This window comes from Pristiophorus japonicus, chromosome 16 (assembly GCF_044704955.1).
Source record: "Pristiophorus japonicus isolate sPriJap1 chromosome 16, sPriJap1.hap1, whole genome shotgun sequence".
Classification (NCBI taxonomy): Eukaryota; Metazoa; Chordata; class Chondrichthyes; family Pristiophoridae; genus Pristiophorus; species Pristiophorus japonicus.
Genome location: NC_091992.1, coordinates 51312977 through 51329349, shown reverse-complemented (window position 1 = coordinate 51329349; position 16373 = coordinate 51312977). Strand labels below are relative to the sequence as shown.

The 16373-nt window shown below is 51.0% G+C and overlaps 1 protein-coding gene across 1 annotated transcript in view; it reads left to right on the top strand.

The window, feature by feature from the left end:
• Positions 1 to 14480, top strand: part of rad51d (RAD51 paralog D) — a 28229-nt gene extending 13749 nt beyond the window's left edge. Inside the window, exons 7-9 of the mRNA XM_070856804.1 lie at positions 1845 to 1935; positions 5927 to 5997; positions 14220 to 14480. Coding sequence (XP_070712905.1) covers positions 1845 to 1935; positions 5927 to 5997; positions 14220 to 14480 — 423 coding nt within the window. The remainder of the gene's footprint in view (positions 1 to 1844; positions 1936 to 5926; positions 5998 to 14219) is intronic.
• The last annotated feature ends 1893 nt before the right edge of the window (positions 14481 to 16373 follow it).

The following is a 16373-nucleotide window of genomic DNA, read 5'->3' as shown; positions in this document are numbered from 1 at the left end:
CCACCCCCCCTCCACTCCACTCCACCCCCCCTCCACTCCACTCCACCCCCCCTCCACTCCACTCCACCCCCCCTCCACTCCACTCCACCCCCCCTCCACTCCACTCCACCCCCCCTCCCACTCCCACCCCCCCTCCCCCCCCCCCCCCTCACTCCACTCCACCCCCCCTCCACTCCACTCCACCCCCCCTCCACTCCACTCCACCCCCCCTCCACTCCACTCCACCCCCCCTCCACTCCACTCCACCCCCCCTCCACTCCACTCCACCCCCCTCCACTCCACTCCACCCCCCCTCCACTCCACTCCACCCCCCTCCACTCCACTCCACCCCCCTCCACTCCACTCCACCCCCCTCCACTCCACTCCACCCCCCCTCCACTCCACTCCACCCCCCCTCCACTCCACTCCACCCCCCCTCCACTCCACTCCACCCCCCCCTCCACTCCACTCCACCCCCCCTCCACTCCACTCCACCCCCCCTCCACTCCACTCCACCCCCCCCACTCCACTCCACCCCCCCTCCACTCCACTCCCCCCTCCACTCCACTCCCACCCCCCCTCCACTCCACTCCACCCCCCCTCCTCTCCACTCCACCCCCCCTCCACTCCACTCCACCCCCCACTCCACTCCACTCCACCCCCCCTCCACTCCACTCCACCCCCCCTCCACTCCACTCCACCCCCCCTCCACTCCACTCCACCCCCCCTCCACTCCACTCCACCCCCCCTCCACTCCACTCCCACCCCCCACTCCACTCCACCCCCCCACTCCACTCCACCCCCCTCCACTCCACTCCACCCCCCCTCCACTCCACTCCACCCCCCTCCACTCCACTCCACCCCCCCTCCACTCCACTCCACCCCCCCTCCACTCCACTCCACCCCCCCTCCACTCCACTCCACCCCCCCTCCACTCCACTCCACCCCCCCTCCACTCCACTCCACCCCCCCTCCACTCCACTCCACCCCCCCTCCACTCCACTCCACCCCCCCTCCACTCCACTCCACCCCCCCTCCACTCCACTCCACCCCCCTCCACTCACCCCCCTCCAATCCCCCCACCCCTCCACTCCTCCCCTCCTCCACTCTACCCCCCCTCCACTCCACCCCACCTCCCCCCCCTCCGCTCCCCCACCCCTCCGCTCTACCCCCCCCTCCATTCCACTTCCCCCCCCCCCACCTCCATTCCACTTCCCCCCCCCCCACCTCCATTCCACTTCCCCCCCACCTCCATTCCACTTCCCCCCCCACCTCCATTCCACTTCCCCCCCACCTCATTCCACTTCCCCCCCCCCTCCACTCCACTTTCCCCCCCCTCCACTCCACTTCCCCCCCCCTCCACTCCACTTCCCCCCCCTCCACTCCACTTCCCCCCCCTCCACTCCACTTCCCCCCCTCCACTCCACTTCCCCCCCCTCCACTCCACTTCCCCCCCCTCCACTCCACTTCCCCCCCCCCCTCCACTCCACTTCCCCCCCCCCTCCACTCCACTTCCCCCCCCCTCCACTCCACTTCCCCCCCCCTCCACTCCCACTTCCCCCCCTCCTCCACTCCACTTCCCCCCCCCCTCCACTCCACTTCCCCCCCCCCCCCTCCACTCCACTTCCCCCCCCCCCTCCACTCCACTTCCGTCCCCCCCCCTCCACTCCACTTCCGTCCCCCCCCTCCACTCCACTTCCGTCCCCCCCCTCCACTCCACTTCCGTCCCCCCCCTCCACTTCCCCACAGCCCTCTCCCCTCCACTTCACAGCCCCCCCTCCACTTCACATTACCCCCTTACCCCATCCTTTACCCCCTCCCCCCGATGGTTATTGTCTTGCTGACGGTTTGTATTGTTTGTGCAGGTGACAGGAGCTTGCAGCTCAGTGAAAGCTGTTGTGGTCGATTCGGCCTCGGCTGTGCTCTCCTCCATTTTGGGTGGTCATCAGGTGGAAGGTGAGATATTGTTTGGAAGGATCCATTCAAGCGGGCTGGCCGTATCCAGCTTCAGAGAATGAAATTTAACAAGTGAGGGGCACTGCTCCAGGGCGCAGGATTCTGGGCTGCAGGTTTGTCCCTGCGGCTCCCTCTCAGTGAAGTGACTGTCTCAGCTGTACCACTAGGGGGCAGGATGGAGGGAGAGAGAGGCATTCTCGCAGCAATGCCATCCAGCTCATCGCGTACCGGGGCTAAAAGGGTTAAATTATGAGGACAGGTCGCATAGACTTGGCTTGTATTCTCTTGAGTATAGAATAAGGGGTGATCTAATGATTTGATAGGGTAGATAGAGAAACTATTTCCTCTGGTGGGGGGAGTCCAGAAGGGCAGCATGTGTATGGGAACACCACCACCTCCAGTTCCCCTCCAAGTTACACACCATCCTGACTTGGAAATATATCGCCGTTCGTTCATCGTCGCTGAGTCAAAATCCTGGAACTCCCTCCCTAACAGCACTGTGGGAGTACCTTCACCACACGGACTGCAGCGGTTCAAGAAGGCAGCTCACAACCACCTTCTCAAGGGCAATTAGGGATGGGCAATAAATCCTGAACAAAGAAAAAAAAAAAAAACAAGGGGGCAATGTTCGAGCTCGGCCATTCAGGAATTATGTCAGGAAGCACTTCTTTACACAAAGGGTTGTGCAAATCTGGAACTCTCTTTCCCCCCCCCACCCCCCACCCTGCCCAAAGCTGTTGAGGCTAGGTCAATTGACAATTTTAAAACTGGGATAGATTTTTGTTGGGCAAGGGTATTAAGGGTTATGAAACCAAGGCAGGCCGATGGAGTTAAGATACAGATCAGCCTTGACCTAATTGAATGGCGGAACAGCCTTGAGGAGCTGAATGGCCTGTTCCTGTTCCTATGTACTGTGTTGCTACTTTAAGTGCAGTATTGTCCTGGGAGCAGGCCAGCCACTAACTTCTTCCAATAGGGAGGGTGGGGAGGAGACCGTGATGCAGGAGAGGGAAACTACAGTAACACCTCGAGCTGCAACAAGCTGATTGAGGTGGCGACAGTGTGGGATTGTGTACAGAGAAGTTTTCTCCCAGGAGAAACCCTTCGATTTGCAAGACGAGGGCAGATAAGTGAGAAATGAGTTCCAGTGAGGAACGGCACTGCGGCCGGCGTGTAGAAACAGTAGGATGAGGCGCGAGGCTTGTGGTAAGGTGGTCTGCCATGCATGACAGGGGTAAGGGACGCCAAACCTCCAGAATTGACCTGGCGTCTCCAGGAATTGAACATTCATCTCCAGGACACTCCTGCGAGCAATCCTGGAGAAAAATCAGGATTGGGGGCATTAAATAGAAATTTACAGCACGGTGGAAGGCCATTTCGGCCCATTGAGTCCGTGCCAAAGAGCTATCCAGCCTAATCCCACTTTCCAGCTCTTGGTCCGTAGCCCTGCAGGTTACGGCACTTCAAGTGCACATTCATTTTTAAATGTGAGGGTTTCTGCCTCTACCACCCTTTCAGGCAGTGTGTTCCAGACCCACACCACCCTCTGGGTGAAGAAATTTCCCCTCAAACCCTCTCTAAACCTTCTTCCAATCACTTTAAATCTATGCTCCCTGTTTTTTGACCCCTCTGCTAAAGGAAATAGGTCCACTCTATCTAGGCCCCTCATAATTTTATACACCTCAATTAAATCTCCCCTCAGCCTCCTCTGTTCCAAAGAAAACAAATCCAGCCTATCCAATCTTTCCTCATAGCTAAAATTCTCCAGTCCAGGCAACATCCTCTTGAGTTTTTTTCCCCATTTACCTTTGTTTATTAGTTATAAAAATATTGCAGATTGGTCGTGGGGTGGGCGGGGAAGAAAGGCTCTTTGATTAACAGTCAGGAATCATCCAATCGGGTAATGAAGAGTCTAATCGTTTACCAATTGGTGTGGGAAGGCCAGGTTGGACGTATCGGGTGACCAATGATGGGAGCGTGGGGGCAGTGCAGTTGTGGGTCGTGTGATAATTCCTCCCAGAATACATCCGACTGGAGACGGCAATCCTGGATGTGGGATATTGTGGATATACAACATGGCTGCGTGGAGGCTACTTCAGGCAGCAGTGGGAGCTGGTGCAGGAGTGGGACGGCAGTGAAGAGTGACGTCATCAAGGTCCAGGTCGGTGATTGGAGCATGGGCAGGTACAGCAGGAGTGGTGAGAGACTGTGGAGGGATGTGATGGGGCCCAAGGAGAGGCGTGAGTTCAGGGCCAGGGGCAGCATGGACCAGCCCACACTACGATATGTGCGCCCGCTAGCTCTGTGCAGCAAAGCTGTCTCCAGTCGTCCTGGTTAATCCTTGCCACTGGACCAAGATCTAGCTCTGTCAAGCCCATGGTGTGCAACGGCCACCACACGTTAAACCAATCCATGCATAGGCGTCTTCCACCCTCCATGATCTAGTTCGGGTCCTTCATTGAAACACCTGTGAACTCATCCTTTTTTGGCGTGGAAGCAAGTCATCCTCGTTTCGAGGGACTGCCTATGATGATGACAGCATATCCAGGAGGACTGAGGACTCGGATACTTGTGGGGCTCACATGTAGGAATGCTGAGCTCAGGGACCAGCTACCCTCTTCTGTCATACCCCGGGTGGAAAGGACAGAGAAGATGCTTAGCTTACAAGTGGAGGAGAATAGTCGAGCAGAGCAGAGGCGGTGGGTTAACTGTCCATGGGAGGAGACAGAAGGTCCCAGTACAGGAGAACCCTGAGGGGTCAGTAGGTTGGCATAGCCTCGTGGATATCATCATCATCATCATCATCAGGAGCAGTCCCTCGAAATCGAGGAAGACTTGCTTCCACTCTAAAAGTGAGTTCTCAGGTGACTGTACAGTCCAATGTGGGAATTACAGGCTCTAACAGGTGGGGCAGACAGTGATTGAAGGAAAGGGTGGGTGGGACTGGTTTGCCGCATGCTCCTTCCGCTGCCTGTGCTTGGTTTCTGCATGCTCTCAGTGACGAGACTCGAGGTGCGCAGCGCCATCTCGGATGCTCTTCCTCCACTTTGGGCGGTGTTGGGCCAGGGACTCCCAGGTGCCGGTGGGGATGTCGTACTTTTATCAAGGAGGCTTTGAGGGTGTCCTTGAAACGTTTCCTCTGCCCACCTGGGGCTGGCTTGCCGTGTCGGAGTTCCGAGTAGATAGTATTAGGTTAGTAACCCAGAGTTTGCGAGTTCAACTCCCACCCTGGCAAGTTGTGAAATTGAATTAATGAAACCTGATAATTCGTGGCTGGCAGCAGAAAAATGACTGCAATAGGCGGGATTGTGGTGCAACCTATAAACGCCCTTCAGCAAGGAACCTGCCACCCCAACCCTGGTCTGTAATTACTGGGCCCCTTATAATGGGATCCAAGGAGGCCCACCACCCCCCCCCCCCCCCAGATCTCTGATTAGGCCAGTTCCCCAGTGGGCAAGTACCCACCAGCAATGTTGCCTGTAGGCTGCACCATGCTCCACGGCCTGTTGCTTTCAATGCGTGGCCCCTTTAAATTTCTGCGCATGCGCAGTATTTCTGATGTAAAAGCTTGTGAGCGGCCTGCGTGGGACCTTGCCGATTACTGCGCAGAAATGCACGCGTGCAGCTTGGAGGGAACATTGCCCTCGCCTACTCAAGCTAAGGCATCTCCCTCTGACTCCACAAGCGTCAGTTGGATCAGTGGCCGAGGCTACGGCACGGGTGGGGGCATGTCAACACTTGGGCCAAGTTCGTGGCCTCCCCCCCGCTGGATTTCTGGGGCCTGAATGTTTTGTCAAGGTAGCCCGATGAAGGGATAGACACCACACGACATTTTTCGAAGTCAATGATAAGCATCCCTCTGTCCCGGCAGTGCTGACTTTGAGTGCCAGTGCTGAAACAGTCTCCTGATTCTAGAATGATCCAACTCTTTTTTTTTTTTTCCAGTCTGCTGTCACGTCTGTTGTATGTGTCTTTGCGTTTTATTTTTTAGGTATGTCTATCATGATGCAGCTAGCGAGGGAACTGAAGACTATGGCCAGAGAACTGGGTGTCGCTGTAATAGTGAGTACAGGAACCTCTCTTCAATCTATTTACTTCTAATTAAATGGTTGGGCTGAATTTATCAGTATAACAACAACTTGAATTTATATAGCTCCTTTAACGTAGTGAAATGTCGCTTCACAGGAGTATTATGCAATAAAAATTTCACACCAAGCCGTTGTTAGCGTTAGTGTTTTCTTAGAAGAATCACTCAACACTCAGGGTCGGTTCCAATGCTGAAGCAGCTTTATTACGCTCAGCGGGAAGGAAAAACTCAGGACCGTATCCAGGTTTCTCTTCACAGAACAAAGAGTTACATGTACCTTTATATGTTTCACAACAGTTACAAAACAGTTTACTGCAGCTACACAGCCCATCACGGCTGGACACAAGCCAATCACAATGATTATAGATTACATATAGGTTATTTTAACCCAATAGAATTCTTGGAGAAATAATTGGTATATAGCCTTGTTTACAGCAAATGGTTTCCCTCTTATCTTTCTTCCTGAAATAATTGGTTTCATGGCCTTGTTCACAGGAGATGGTTTCCTTCTTATCTCTGTCTTCCCAGGCATTCCTACAGTGGGCCTCACAGGGTTATTGCTCGGTCAGTGAACGTTCAACAGTTCACAGTTTGACTACCTGATTTCCCATAATGCCTGGGCAGCCATTTTATGTGTGTGTCCATTTAAGCTTATGTGAGTTCTAAATATCCAGCAGGTGCCTAATGCCTAAGTCTATATATATCTTTCGACTCTCTACAACAATTCCCCCTTTCGGTAAAGGGACTAGCCCTAGTCCCCTTTTAACCGAAATACTGCCTTTATCTGATATTTGTGCACGGCCCGGTATTCCTTGCCTCAACGTGCTGGCCAGTCACGCGGTTTCAGGAGTTCCGGTTGCTCAAATCAAATTAACAAAGGCTAGCTCCTCCCGTCCCCTTATCAAACAGACTTGTTTAATATCCAGGGAACGGTGATTGGTCCGTTTCTGCCGTTTGTGGCGCCTGCATACCTGGCAGGCCATCACGCCCCATGTTATTGCTAAGATTAATTGTATTCCGACCAGTGTGTGTGAAATAATTCGAATCCATGGGTGGATGTTCACATTTATTCCCCAGTCCCAGACCTTTCTCCACCAACTCTGACTTTGTAAGTCTACCTCGGTATCTTCTTTGATTTTAGTTTGTAGCTGGTGATAGAGTTTTACAGATTGACCCACTCTGAGCCTCAACTCCCGTAATACTTCGGTTAGATGTGGGATAGGGACCTGCTCTGGCTCGTCATAATCCTGCAAATGATCATGGAGCTGATCAGTTACTTCAATAACTTCGGACTTCCGGCGCCTAACCTGGGTGATATGCGCTTGCCCGATCGCGACAGGTCGTAGTGGTGTAAAGCAAAAGTTTGGCTGCGGTATAGGGCACTGCAGGTCATTATACTGGTACGACCGTTCTGTGGTAGAGACGCAGTATCTTCCCCTCCCTCCGTAGCCTGCCCTCGCGAAGTGCATGTGTGCGGGCACTATTTCTAGTACACACCCATTGGTTCGGTTAAACCCGCACTCGTCTAGTTCGCCTCGGCCCACCGGGTGAGGGCATACTGTGATTTCCCCCCTTTGCTTGCAATCTGCTAGGGAAATCCCGGTAAGTATGTTGTTTCGACGAACGGCAGAGGTGGTGGTTAGGTAGTAGCGTATGGAGACATTTTCCCGTATTACTCCGATATTCTCTAGTTGGTATAAGGGGAACGGCCCTGAGTCCGGCGTTGCTATGGGGATCAACAGGACTATCCCTATCCCGGTAGTCCTACCCATCTGGCAATCTGGAATTGCGGGGTATACTCGGGTCAGTCCCTTCAGAGTACAATTATCCAGTGTCCCCCTTTGGTTCGCCAACTGAGCTAAATGTGAACTGTCTATCCAATCGGGTACCTCCCCGCGTTGGATCTGGTTGAGGTTGTGGCGGATCTGTCCCACCATCCACAGACCATAAGCATGACAGAGTTGCCCCTGTCTTTGCTTTATTGTATCTTCTTGTTCTCTATCAATGAGGTGATTAATGGTTTTAGCGTGAGCTTCCAGGACTGAGATGCCATCCAACTGGATTTCGGCCCCCTCCTTTCCTAGGTTGGCCTGGTCTTCCTGGTTTTGCTCCACCCTCTCCAATAACCCCTTTAAGCTGTTCTACCCTCTCATTTAGCCCTTGTATGTCTATCGAGTTCACTACGGAGGTTCCTGTATTGAAAACGGTAGCAACATCATTTACTATTTCCCTCTTCATCCTGGGGGCTAACCCCTGTCCCCGGAACTTACTGGCACCCATGGCATCGGCAGCCTGCTGCATTACGACTTTACTTAATACATTGTACATCTTCCTTGACTGTTCGGTACAATATTCCGGCATCTGGATGCCTGAAATATTGATCAGAACAGGCATAATTTCATGTTTAACATTATCATACAATAATTCCCCTTCGTTGTACATTGCAATCCCATTTTCTGGTCCCTTAGTAGTTATGGGACAAGGCAGTTCTTCGGGCAATGTAGTGATTCTTATGGGGCGCGGTGTCGGAGGGGGTGAGAAACATACATACAATGATATTGCAGCCGCCCCCGCCTCCTCGTAATACCCACACAGCCCCATTCCCTTCTTGCGGATGACTGATTGCTGGGATTGTCCCGGAGGAGCACAAATTATGCCGAAAGTACATTCATCAGGCCCTTTGACATCCCTCCGTTTAATGCATCTGCTCCTTATACCCGTGGAGCACTGTACACATACCCTTATTCTTATTAGGATTCACTTGTAACCATGCATTAAAATAAGTCCTGTCCTTGCTCCAGTCCTTGGCTGCTGGAATGCACATTCCGTCCGTTAAATTAAACAAGACTCCATAGTTCATATAGTTGTTTATTTCCAGCGTGCTCTGCTGTCCGTCGGTGTTGCCCAGGGTACGTGCATGTCGCAGGGCTATCCATATTACGAGTAGCGCCGTTCGTATTCCCATTCCGGTAAGTATTATCTGTAATTTTAAACAGACGGCCTGGTCGTCACCAGGGGTTAAGTTTTTTTGCTCTATGAGTGTCCCTGTCACCCTGCAAAATCAGAAGCACAAGGTTATAATCGAACCATTTCGAGCTGAATCTGTAGGGCGTGCGCCCGTGTCTTTACCCACTTAAATATTACCCAAACTCCTATGACCAAGGCCAAAGCTATTCCTCCAAACATCGCTGTCTGCTTTACCGTTAGGTTGGGTTTGTGGACTACACCTACCCACTGTGGGGTACATTGGCTCTATTGCCAGAGGTGATGGTGCTATGGCTGCGCACTGCACTATCCGTCTAGTCCCGTTATCTCTTCCAGCCTGTTTATCTTAGCTTTTAACTCTTCAATTTGTTTTATTGAATATCTATTTCTTTATTGTATCAGGCAAGTATTATTACATAAGCTAGTTCTGTTTTTATTTTTGTTTCCTGTTAGGTGAGTTTTTTTTTTCCTATTAAGAAATCCAAATTAATAATGTTCAGTATAAAACGGCTGTCAATGGAAAGGGTTAACTCCTTTCCAGGTTTGTAAGAAGACCTGATGTCATTACGTGACTTCACGTAATCATCTGGAAAAAAAAGTCTTTGTGCCTTCAAAACTGGCTTCGAAATTAGGAATCCGTTAAAAACAGCATAAATCATTAGAGTAAACTCCAATGTTTTCTTAACTTCTAATTCAAGTACTTGCCAAATAATTTTTTTTTTTTAAATTGTTTTTAAACAAGACCACACATACAATAGCGATTTTGTTTACTGAAATTCAATTCTGTTTTTTTTTATTTCTCTCTTTCTCCTCGTTATCTTCAAAACCCTCCTGCTTGTTTAGACTGTTCGGGACATTTTTGATAAACACTGTCCATTTTAGAAATCTTTTCAAACTGCATTGAAACTTTTGAAAATTCGAATCCATGTAGAGTGTTTTTTACTTATTCCAATTATTTTTTTTTCTCTTCTAATTAAACCAATATCTTTTTCACAGCAAACATCAACTAGTATTTAGTAAGTTATGTCTTTTTCCATTTAGTCCGTTACATCTTTTTTTTTTCTTTCTTCAAATTAGGTTTTGTATTTTACACGGAGGGTTCGTAACTCCATAAAGTTGTTAATTTGTTTACTTTCAAAGTGGCGTCTTTATCTTTTTCTTTTTCTCCATAACTGGAATGGAGACCAGCTTTGAGAGTTTGAGTGCTGCCTTTCGTTATCTCAAAATGCTCCAGTTTCAAAGCCGTTACTAAAGCTTGCTGTTTAACATTTTCCAAAAGTTCCTTTTACACCTTCGCAGATAGCTCGCCACTTGCCCAGGAGTTTGACCTGATCAGATTTAATTTAATCTTTTTTTTTAAATCCACCTCAGTATTTCCTGTGCCTTCTCTGAATATCTCAAAATCCCAATTCAAACTTTGTAATTTCAATCTTTATTTTTTTTTAGAAGCTCTTTTTTTTTAAAGCATTCTTTATCTCATTCCGAGACTAAATTTATGTCTTTCAACCCAATCAATCATTGCATGTTTTCTTTCGGCAAGTAAGTGAGCATGTCAAATAAATATTTTGCTCAACAAACCTATTCTTTATTTGTTTATTCTCCTAGCTCCGTAACTTATCATCCGAATAAATCCACACCTGCGTTTCTAACTTAAATGTCTTAAAACTTCCCACATACAGGACAACATTACAAAGGGTTTAAAAAAAAGACTTTCACTCTGTTTCTAAAATAAACAGACACTTGCATTCCTCTTCCAACCAGGCTTTCGGAACATGAAAACATAAAACAAAAATTCATTCTGCAGTCAAAAATCACACAGACACTTCTCACTCAACGATCAGACATTTACAACAGTCTCTCTTCTTGTTTTGGCCGGCTCTATTTTTGGATCCATGACCTTTCAGGGAATTCGTAGTTTTATCTAAATAATTCCTCACATAACTAATTCCTGAGGATTCCACCCTGCTTTAATCATTTTTTCAATTAGCTTCTTTTGTTTTTCCGCCAGGTGGCGGGTAAGCGACCCTTCTGGTCCCCACTCGAGTTTACTTGTTTTCATGGCCATTCCTGGGTAGGACTGGTATCGTTAGGAATCTACTCTCAGCGGTCCGCTTTCTTTCTAGCGCGACTTGTAGTAAACTGTCTCTTGGCTACTGTCAGGTCACAAGTTCTGCTGTTACACAAACTTATACAATTCTTAAAAACGCGTTTAAGCAATTCCCGCAGTGCTCTACGTATCCTTAACGACTACCTACCACCGCTCAGCCCGTTGGTCCGACCCTGTTCACAGGTTTGGATTCCGTTAGCCGCTGTACACCGCTTGGTTCTATCCCGGGGTATTTCAAATTACACTACTGGGTCCGGAAGATGTCTCTCGGTATCACGATCCCACGGTCTAAGTGTGTTCCCTACGCCTACTTGGTTCCTGGCCGTCACGTGGGACAAAAGTCCTCTTAATTCAGGCTCAGGCTAGGCGTTTGAGATATTAGACCGTCTCCTCATGTCGATCAACCAGCTTCCACCTTCCGCACCCTTTATACTTGTTTTTTATACTCACCCGGGTTTTTTCCAAGGGCGTCCAGCGACTCCGGGAAATCCCGTCGACTACGCCATTGTTAGCGTTAGTGTTTTCTTAGAAGAATCACTCAACACTCAGAGTCGGTTCCAATGCTGAAGCAGCTTTATTACGCTCAGCGGGAAGGAAAAACTCAGGACCGTATCCAGGTTTCTCTTCACAGAACAAAGAGTTACATGTACCTTTATATGTTTCACAACAGTTACAAAACAGTTTACTGCAGCTACACAGCCCATCACGGCTGGACACAAGCCAATCACAATGATTATAGATTACATATAGGTTATTTTAACCCAATAGAATTCTTGGAGAAATAATTGGTATATAGCCTTGTTTACAGCAAATGGTTTCCCTCTTATCTTTCTTCCTGAAATAATTGGTTTCATGGCCTTGTTCACAGGAGATGGTTTCCTTCTTATCTCTGTCTTCCCAGGCATTCCTACAGTGGGCCTCACAGGGTTATTGCTCGGTCAGTGAACGTTCAACAGTTCACAGTTTGACTACCTGATTTCCCATAATGCCTGGGCAGCCATTTTATGTGTGTGTCCATTTAAGCTTATGTGAGTTCTAAATATCCAGCAGGTGCCTAATGCCTAAGTCTATATATATCTTTCGACTCTCTACAACACCGTATAAGTAGAAATTAGCGCAGATGACCAAAAGTTTGGTCAAGGAGGTAGGTTTTAAGGAGCGTTTTGAAGGAGGAAAGAGAGGTGGAGAGGTTTAAGGAAGGAGTTCCAGGCCTAGGCAACAGAAGGCACGGCCACCGATGGTTGAGCGATTATAATCAGGGCTGCTCAAGAGGGCAGAATTAGAGGAGCGCAGACATCTCGGGGGGGGTTGTGGGGCTGGAGGAGATTGCAGAGATAGGGTGGGGCGAGGCCATAGAGGGATTTGAAAATAAGGATGAGAATTTTGAAATTGAGGCGTTGCTTAACCGGGAGTCAGTGTAGGTCAGCGAGCACAGGGGTGGTGGTGAGTGGGACTTCGTGGGAGTTAGTTCATGGGCAGCTGAGTTTTGGATCACCTCTAATTTGCGTAGTGTAGAATGTGAGAGGCCGGTCAGGAGTGCGTTGGTATAGTCAAGTCTAGAGGTAACAAAGGCATGAATGAGGGCTTCAGCAGCAGCTGAGCTGAGGCAGGGGCGAAGACTGGCGATGTTACGGAGGTGGAAATAGGCGGTGCAAAGCTTTGGTTATTTATTATTATGGTGCAAAGGAGATTTATCCAGATTGGTACCAGGGATGAGGGACTTCAGTTTGGTGGAGAAGCTGAGAGCATTATCCTTAGAGCAGAGAAAGTTAAGAGAAGATTTAAGTGTTCAAAGTTATGAAGGATTTTGATAGAGTAAACCAGGAGAAACGGTTTCCTCGGGGTTGATAAGCAGACGACACAAATTTAAGATAATTGGCGAAAGAACCAGAGGGGAGATGAGAATTTGTTTTACACAACAGATTGCGGTGACCTGGAATGCACGGCCTGAAAGGGTGGTGGAAACAGATTCAATAGTCATTGGATAAATACTTGTCGAGGAAGCATTTCCAGGGCTATGGGGAAAGAGCAGGGCAGCTCTGTCAGAGAGCCAGCACCGGCAGGATGGGCTGAATGGCCTCCTTTTGTACTGTGTGATTCTATGACTAAGAATCTTATCCATTTCTGCTCATTTGTGAATTTTCTTAAGATGTGTTCCTCTCCTGAAGGCACAGGCTTGTGCTGAGCTACAGTTTGATAAAGAAAAACAAGAGTTGCATTTAAACAGTGTCCTGAGACATCCCAAAGTGCTTTATAGCCAATGAAGTGTAGTCATTGTTGTGATGATTGATGTGCATCACCCTCCAGTACCTCTATCAAGGGGGCCCTTCAAGTGTTAGCCTGGACAGTGAGGGTCAGGAGGCTGTTCCAGCTTGGGGCAGGGTGTTGCATCCAAGCCCGATCCTACTGGCTGACACACCAGTGCAGCGCTGAGGGAGTGCTGCACTGTCAGAGGTATCGCCTTTCAGATGAGATGTTGCACCGAGGCCCCATCTGCCCACTCAGGTTGGTGTAAATGGTAGCATGGTACTATTCGAAGAAGGGGAGTTCTCCCCAGTGTCCTGGCCAGTAGTTATCCCTCAACCAACATCACTAAAAAAGGTTATCTGGTCGTTATTTCATTGCTGTTTGTGGGAGCTTGCTGTGCGCAAAATTGGCTGCCGCGTTTCCTACATTACAACAGTGACTACATTTCTAATGTACTTCATTGGCTGTAAAGCCCCCTGGATGTCCTGATATTGTGAAAGGTGCCCAATGTCCGCACTTTTACATTCCATCCGGAGTCGTTGGATAACAGCCAGAGTGGAAGCTTTAGCTGACAGCAACCCCTCATCCCACTGCTCCTCCTAGTTCAGGGGGCTGAGATTAATAGGAGCACCTCATTTTCACTTTAAAGAACAGGTAGCTCAGCATAAACCAGCATAGATTCTGGGCCTTCTGGTCTGAATGGCCCGGGGCCATTGGCAGGTCGGTCTGCTACTCACTGAATCATTGGCAGAGTTAACTGTTTCATTGTTCAATGAGCCTACCTTCAAACAGTAAAGAATGAACATAACCCACAAAGTGAAAGGCAGACTGATCTCATTGACTGTCCTCACTTGTCAGGTGACCAACTGTGTTGTCCAGGACACTGGCGGAGGTGTGAAGCCAGCTTTGGGCCGCTCGTGGAGTTACGTCCCCAACATCCGCATCTTCCTCCAGCACAGCACACCAGGAGCAGGTCCGCACCGTACGAGACGCAGTGCAACGATCCTGAAATCATCCCGGCAGGTGTGTGGACAGTGCGCACTGTACAGAGAGCCACAATCGGCAGGGTGGACCATCCCAACTCCTCGCCGGCTCCATGCCAGCAGCACGCAAGATTGACCCGCAAGACACATCGCTCTCTTTCTCTCTCTCTCTCGCGCTCGCTCTCTTTCTCTCTCTCTCGCGCTCTCTTTCTCTCTCTCTCGCGCTCTCTTTCTCTCTCTCTCGCGCTCTCTTTCTCTCTCTCTCGCGCTCTCTTTCTCTCTCTCTCGCGCTCTCTTTCTCTCTCTCTCGCGCTCTCTTTCTCTCTCTCTCGCGCTCTCTTTCTCTCTCTCTCGCGCTCTCTTTCTCTCTCGTGCTCTCTTTCTCTCTCTCTTGCGCTCTCCTCTCTCTCTTGCGCTCTCCTCTCTCTCTCGCGCTCTCTTTCTCTCTCTCTCTCGCGCTCTTTTTCTCTCTCTCGCGCTCTTTTTCTTTCTCTCTCTCTCGCGCTCGCTCTATCTCGCTCTCTCTCTCTCGCGCTCGCGCTCTCTCGCTCTCTCTCTCGCTCGCGCTCTCTCTCTCGCGCTCTATCTCTCTGGCGCTCTATCTCTCTGGCGCTCTATCTCTCTGGCGCTCTATCTCTCTGGCGCTCTATCTCTCTGGCGCTCTATCTCTCTGGCGCTCTATCTCTCTCGCGCTCTATCTCTCTCGCGCTCGCTCTCTCTCTCTCTCTCTCGCTCTCTCGCGCTCGCTCTCTCGCGCTCGCTCTCTCTCGCGCTCGCTCTCTCTCGCGCTCGCTCTCTCTCGCGCTCGCTCTCTCTCGCTCTCTCTCTCTCTCTCTCTCGCGCTCGCTCTCTCTCGCTCTCTCTCGCGCTCGCTCTCGCTCTCTCTCGCGCTCGCGCTCGCTCTCGCTCTCTCTCGCTCTCTCTCGCGCTCGCGCTCGCGCTCGCTCTCGCTCTCGCTCTCGCTCTCTCTCGCGCTCGCGCTCGCTCTCTCTCGCTCTCTCTCGCGCTCGCTCTCTCGCGCTCGCTCTCTCTCGCGCTCGCTCTCTCTCGCGCTCTATCTCTCTCGCGCTCTATCTCTCTCGCGCTCTATCTCTCTCTCGCGATGGCTCTCTCTCTCTCTCACGCTCGCTCTCTCTCTCTCGCGATGGCTCTCTCTCGCGCTCGCTCTCTCTCTCTCTCGCGCTCGCTCTCTCTCTCTCTCTCGCGCCCGCTCTCTCTCTCTCTCTCGCGCCCGCTCTCTCTCTCTCTCTCGCGCCCGCTCTCTCTCTCTCTTGCGCTCGCTCTCTCTCTCTTGCGCTCGCTCTCTCTCTCTTGCGCTCGCTCTCTCTCGCGCTCGCTCTCTCTCTCTCGCGCTCGCTCTCTCTCTCGCGCTCGCTCTCTCTCTCTCTCGCGCTCGCTCTCTCTCTCTCTCTCTCGCGCTCTCTCTCTCGCGCTCGCTCGCTCTCTCTCTCTCGCGCTCGCTCTCTCTCTCGCGCTCGCTCTCGCTCTCTCTCGCGCTCTCTCTCTCGCGCTCTCTCTCTCGCGCTCGCTCTCTCTCTCGCGCTCTCTCTCGCGCTCTCTCTCGCGCTCTCTCTCGCGCTCTCTCTCGCGCTCTCTCTCGCTCTCTCTCTCGCGCTCTCGTTCTCTCGCGCTCTCGTTCTCTCGCGCTCGCTCGCGTTCGCTCGCTCTCGCGTTCGCTCGCTCTCGCGCTCGATCGCTCTCTCTCGCGCTCATTCTCACGCTCGATCTCTCGCGCTCGCTCTCTCTCTCTCGCGCTCTCTCTCGCGCTCGCTCTCTCTCTCTCGCGCTCGCTCTCTCGCGCTCGCTCTCTCTCTCTCTCGCGCTCTCTCTCGCTCTCGCTCTCGCTCTCTCTCTCTCGCGCGCTCTCTCTCTCGCGCTCTTTCTCTCTCTCGCGCTCTTTCTCTCTCGCGCTCTCTTTCTCTCTCGCGCACTCTTTCTCTCTCGCGCACTCTTTCTTTCTCGCGCTCTCTTTCTCTCTCGCGCTCTCTTTCTCTCTCGCGCTCTCTTTCTCTCTCGCGCTCTCTTTCTC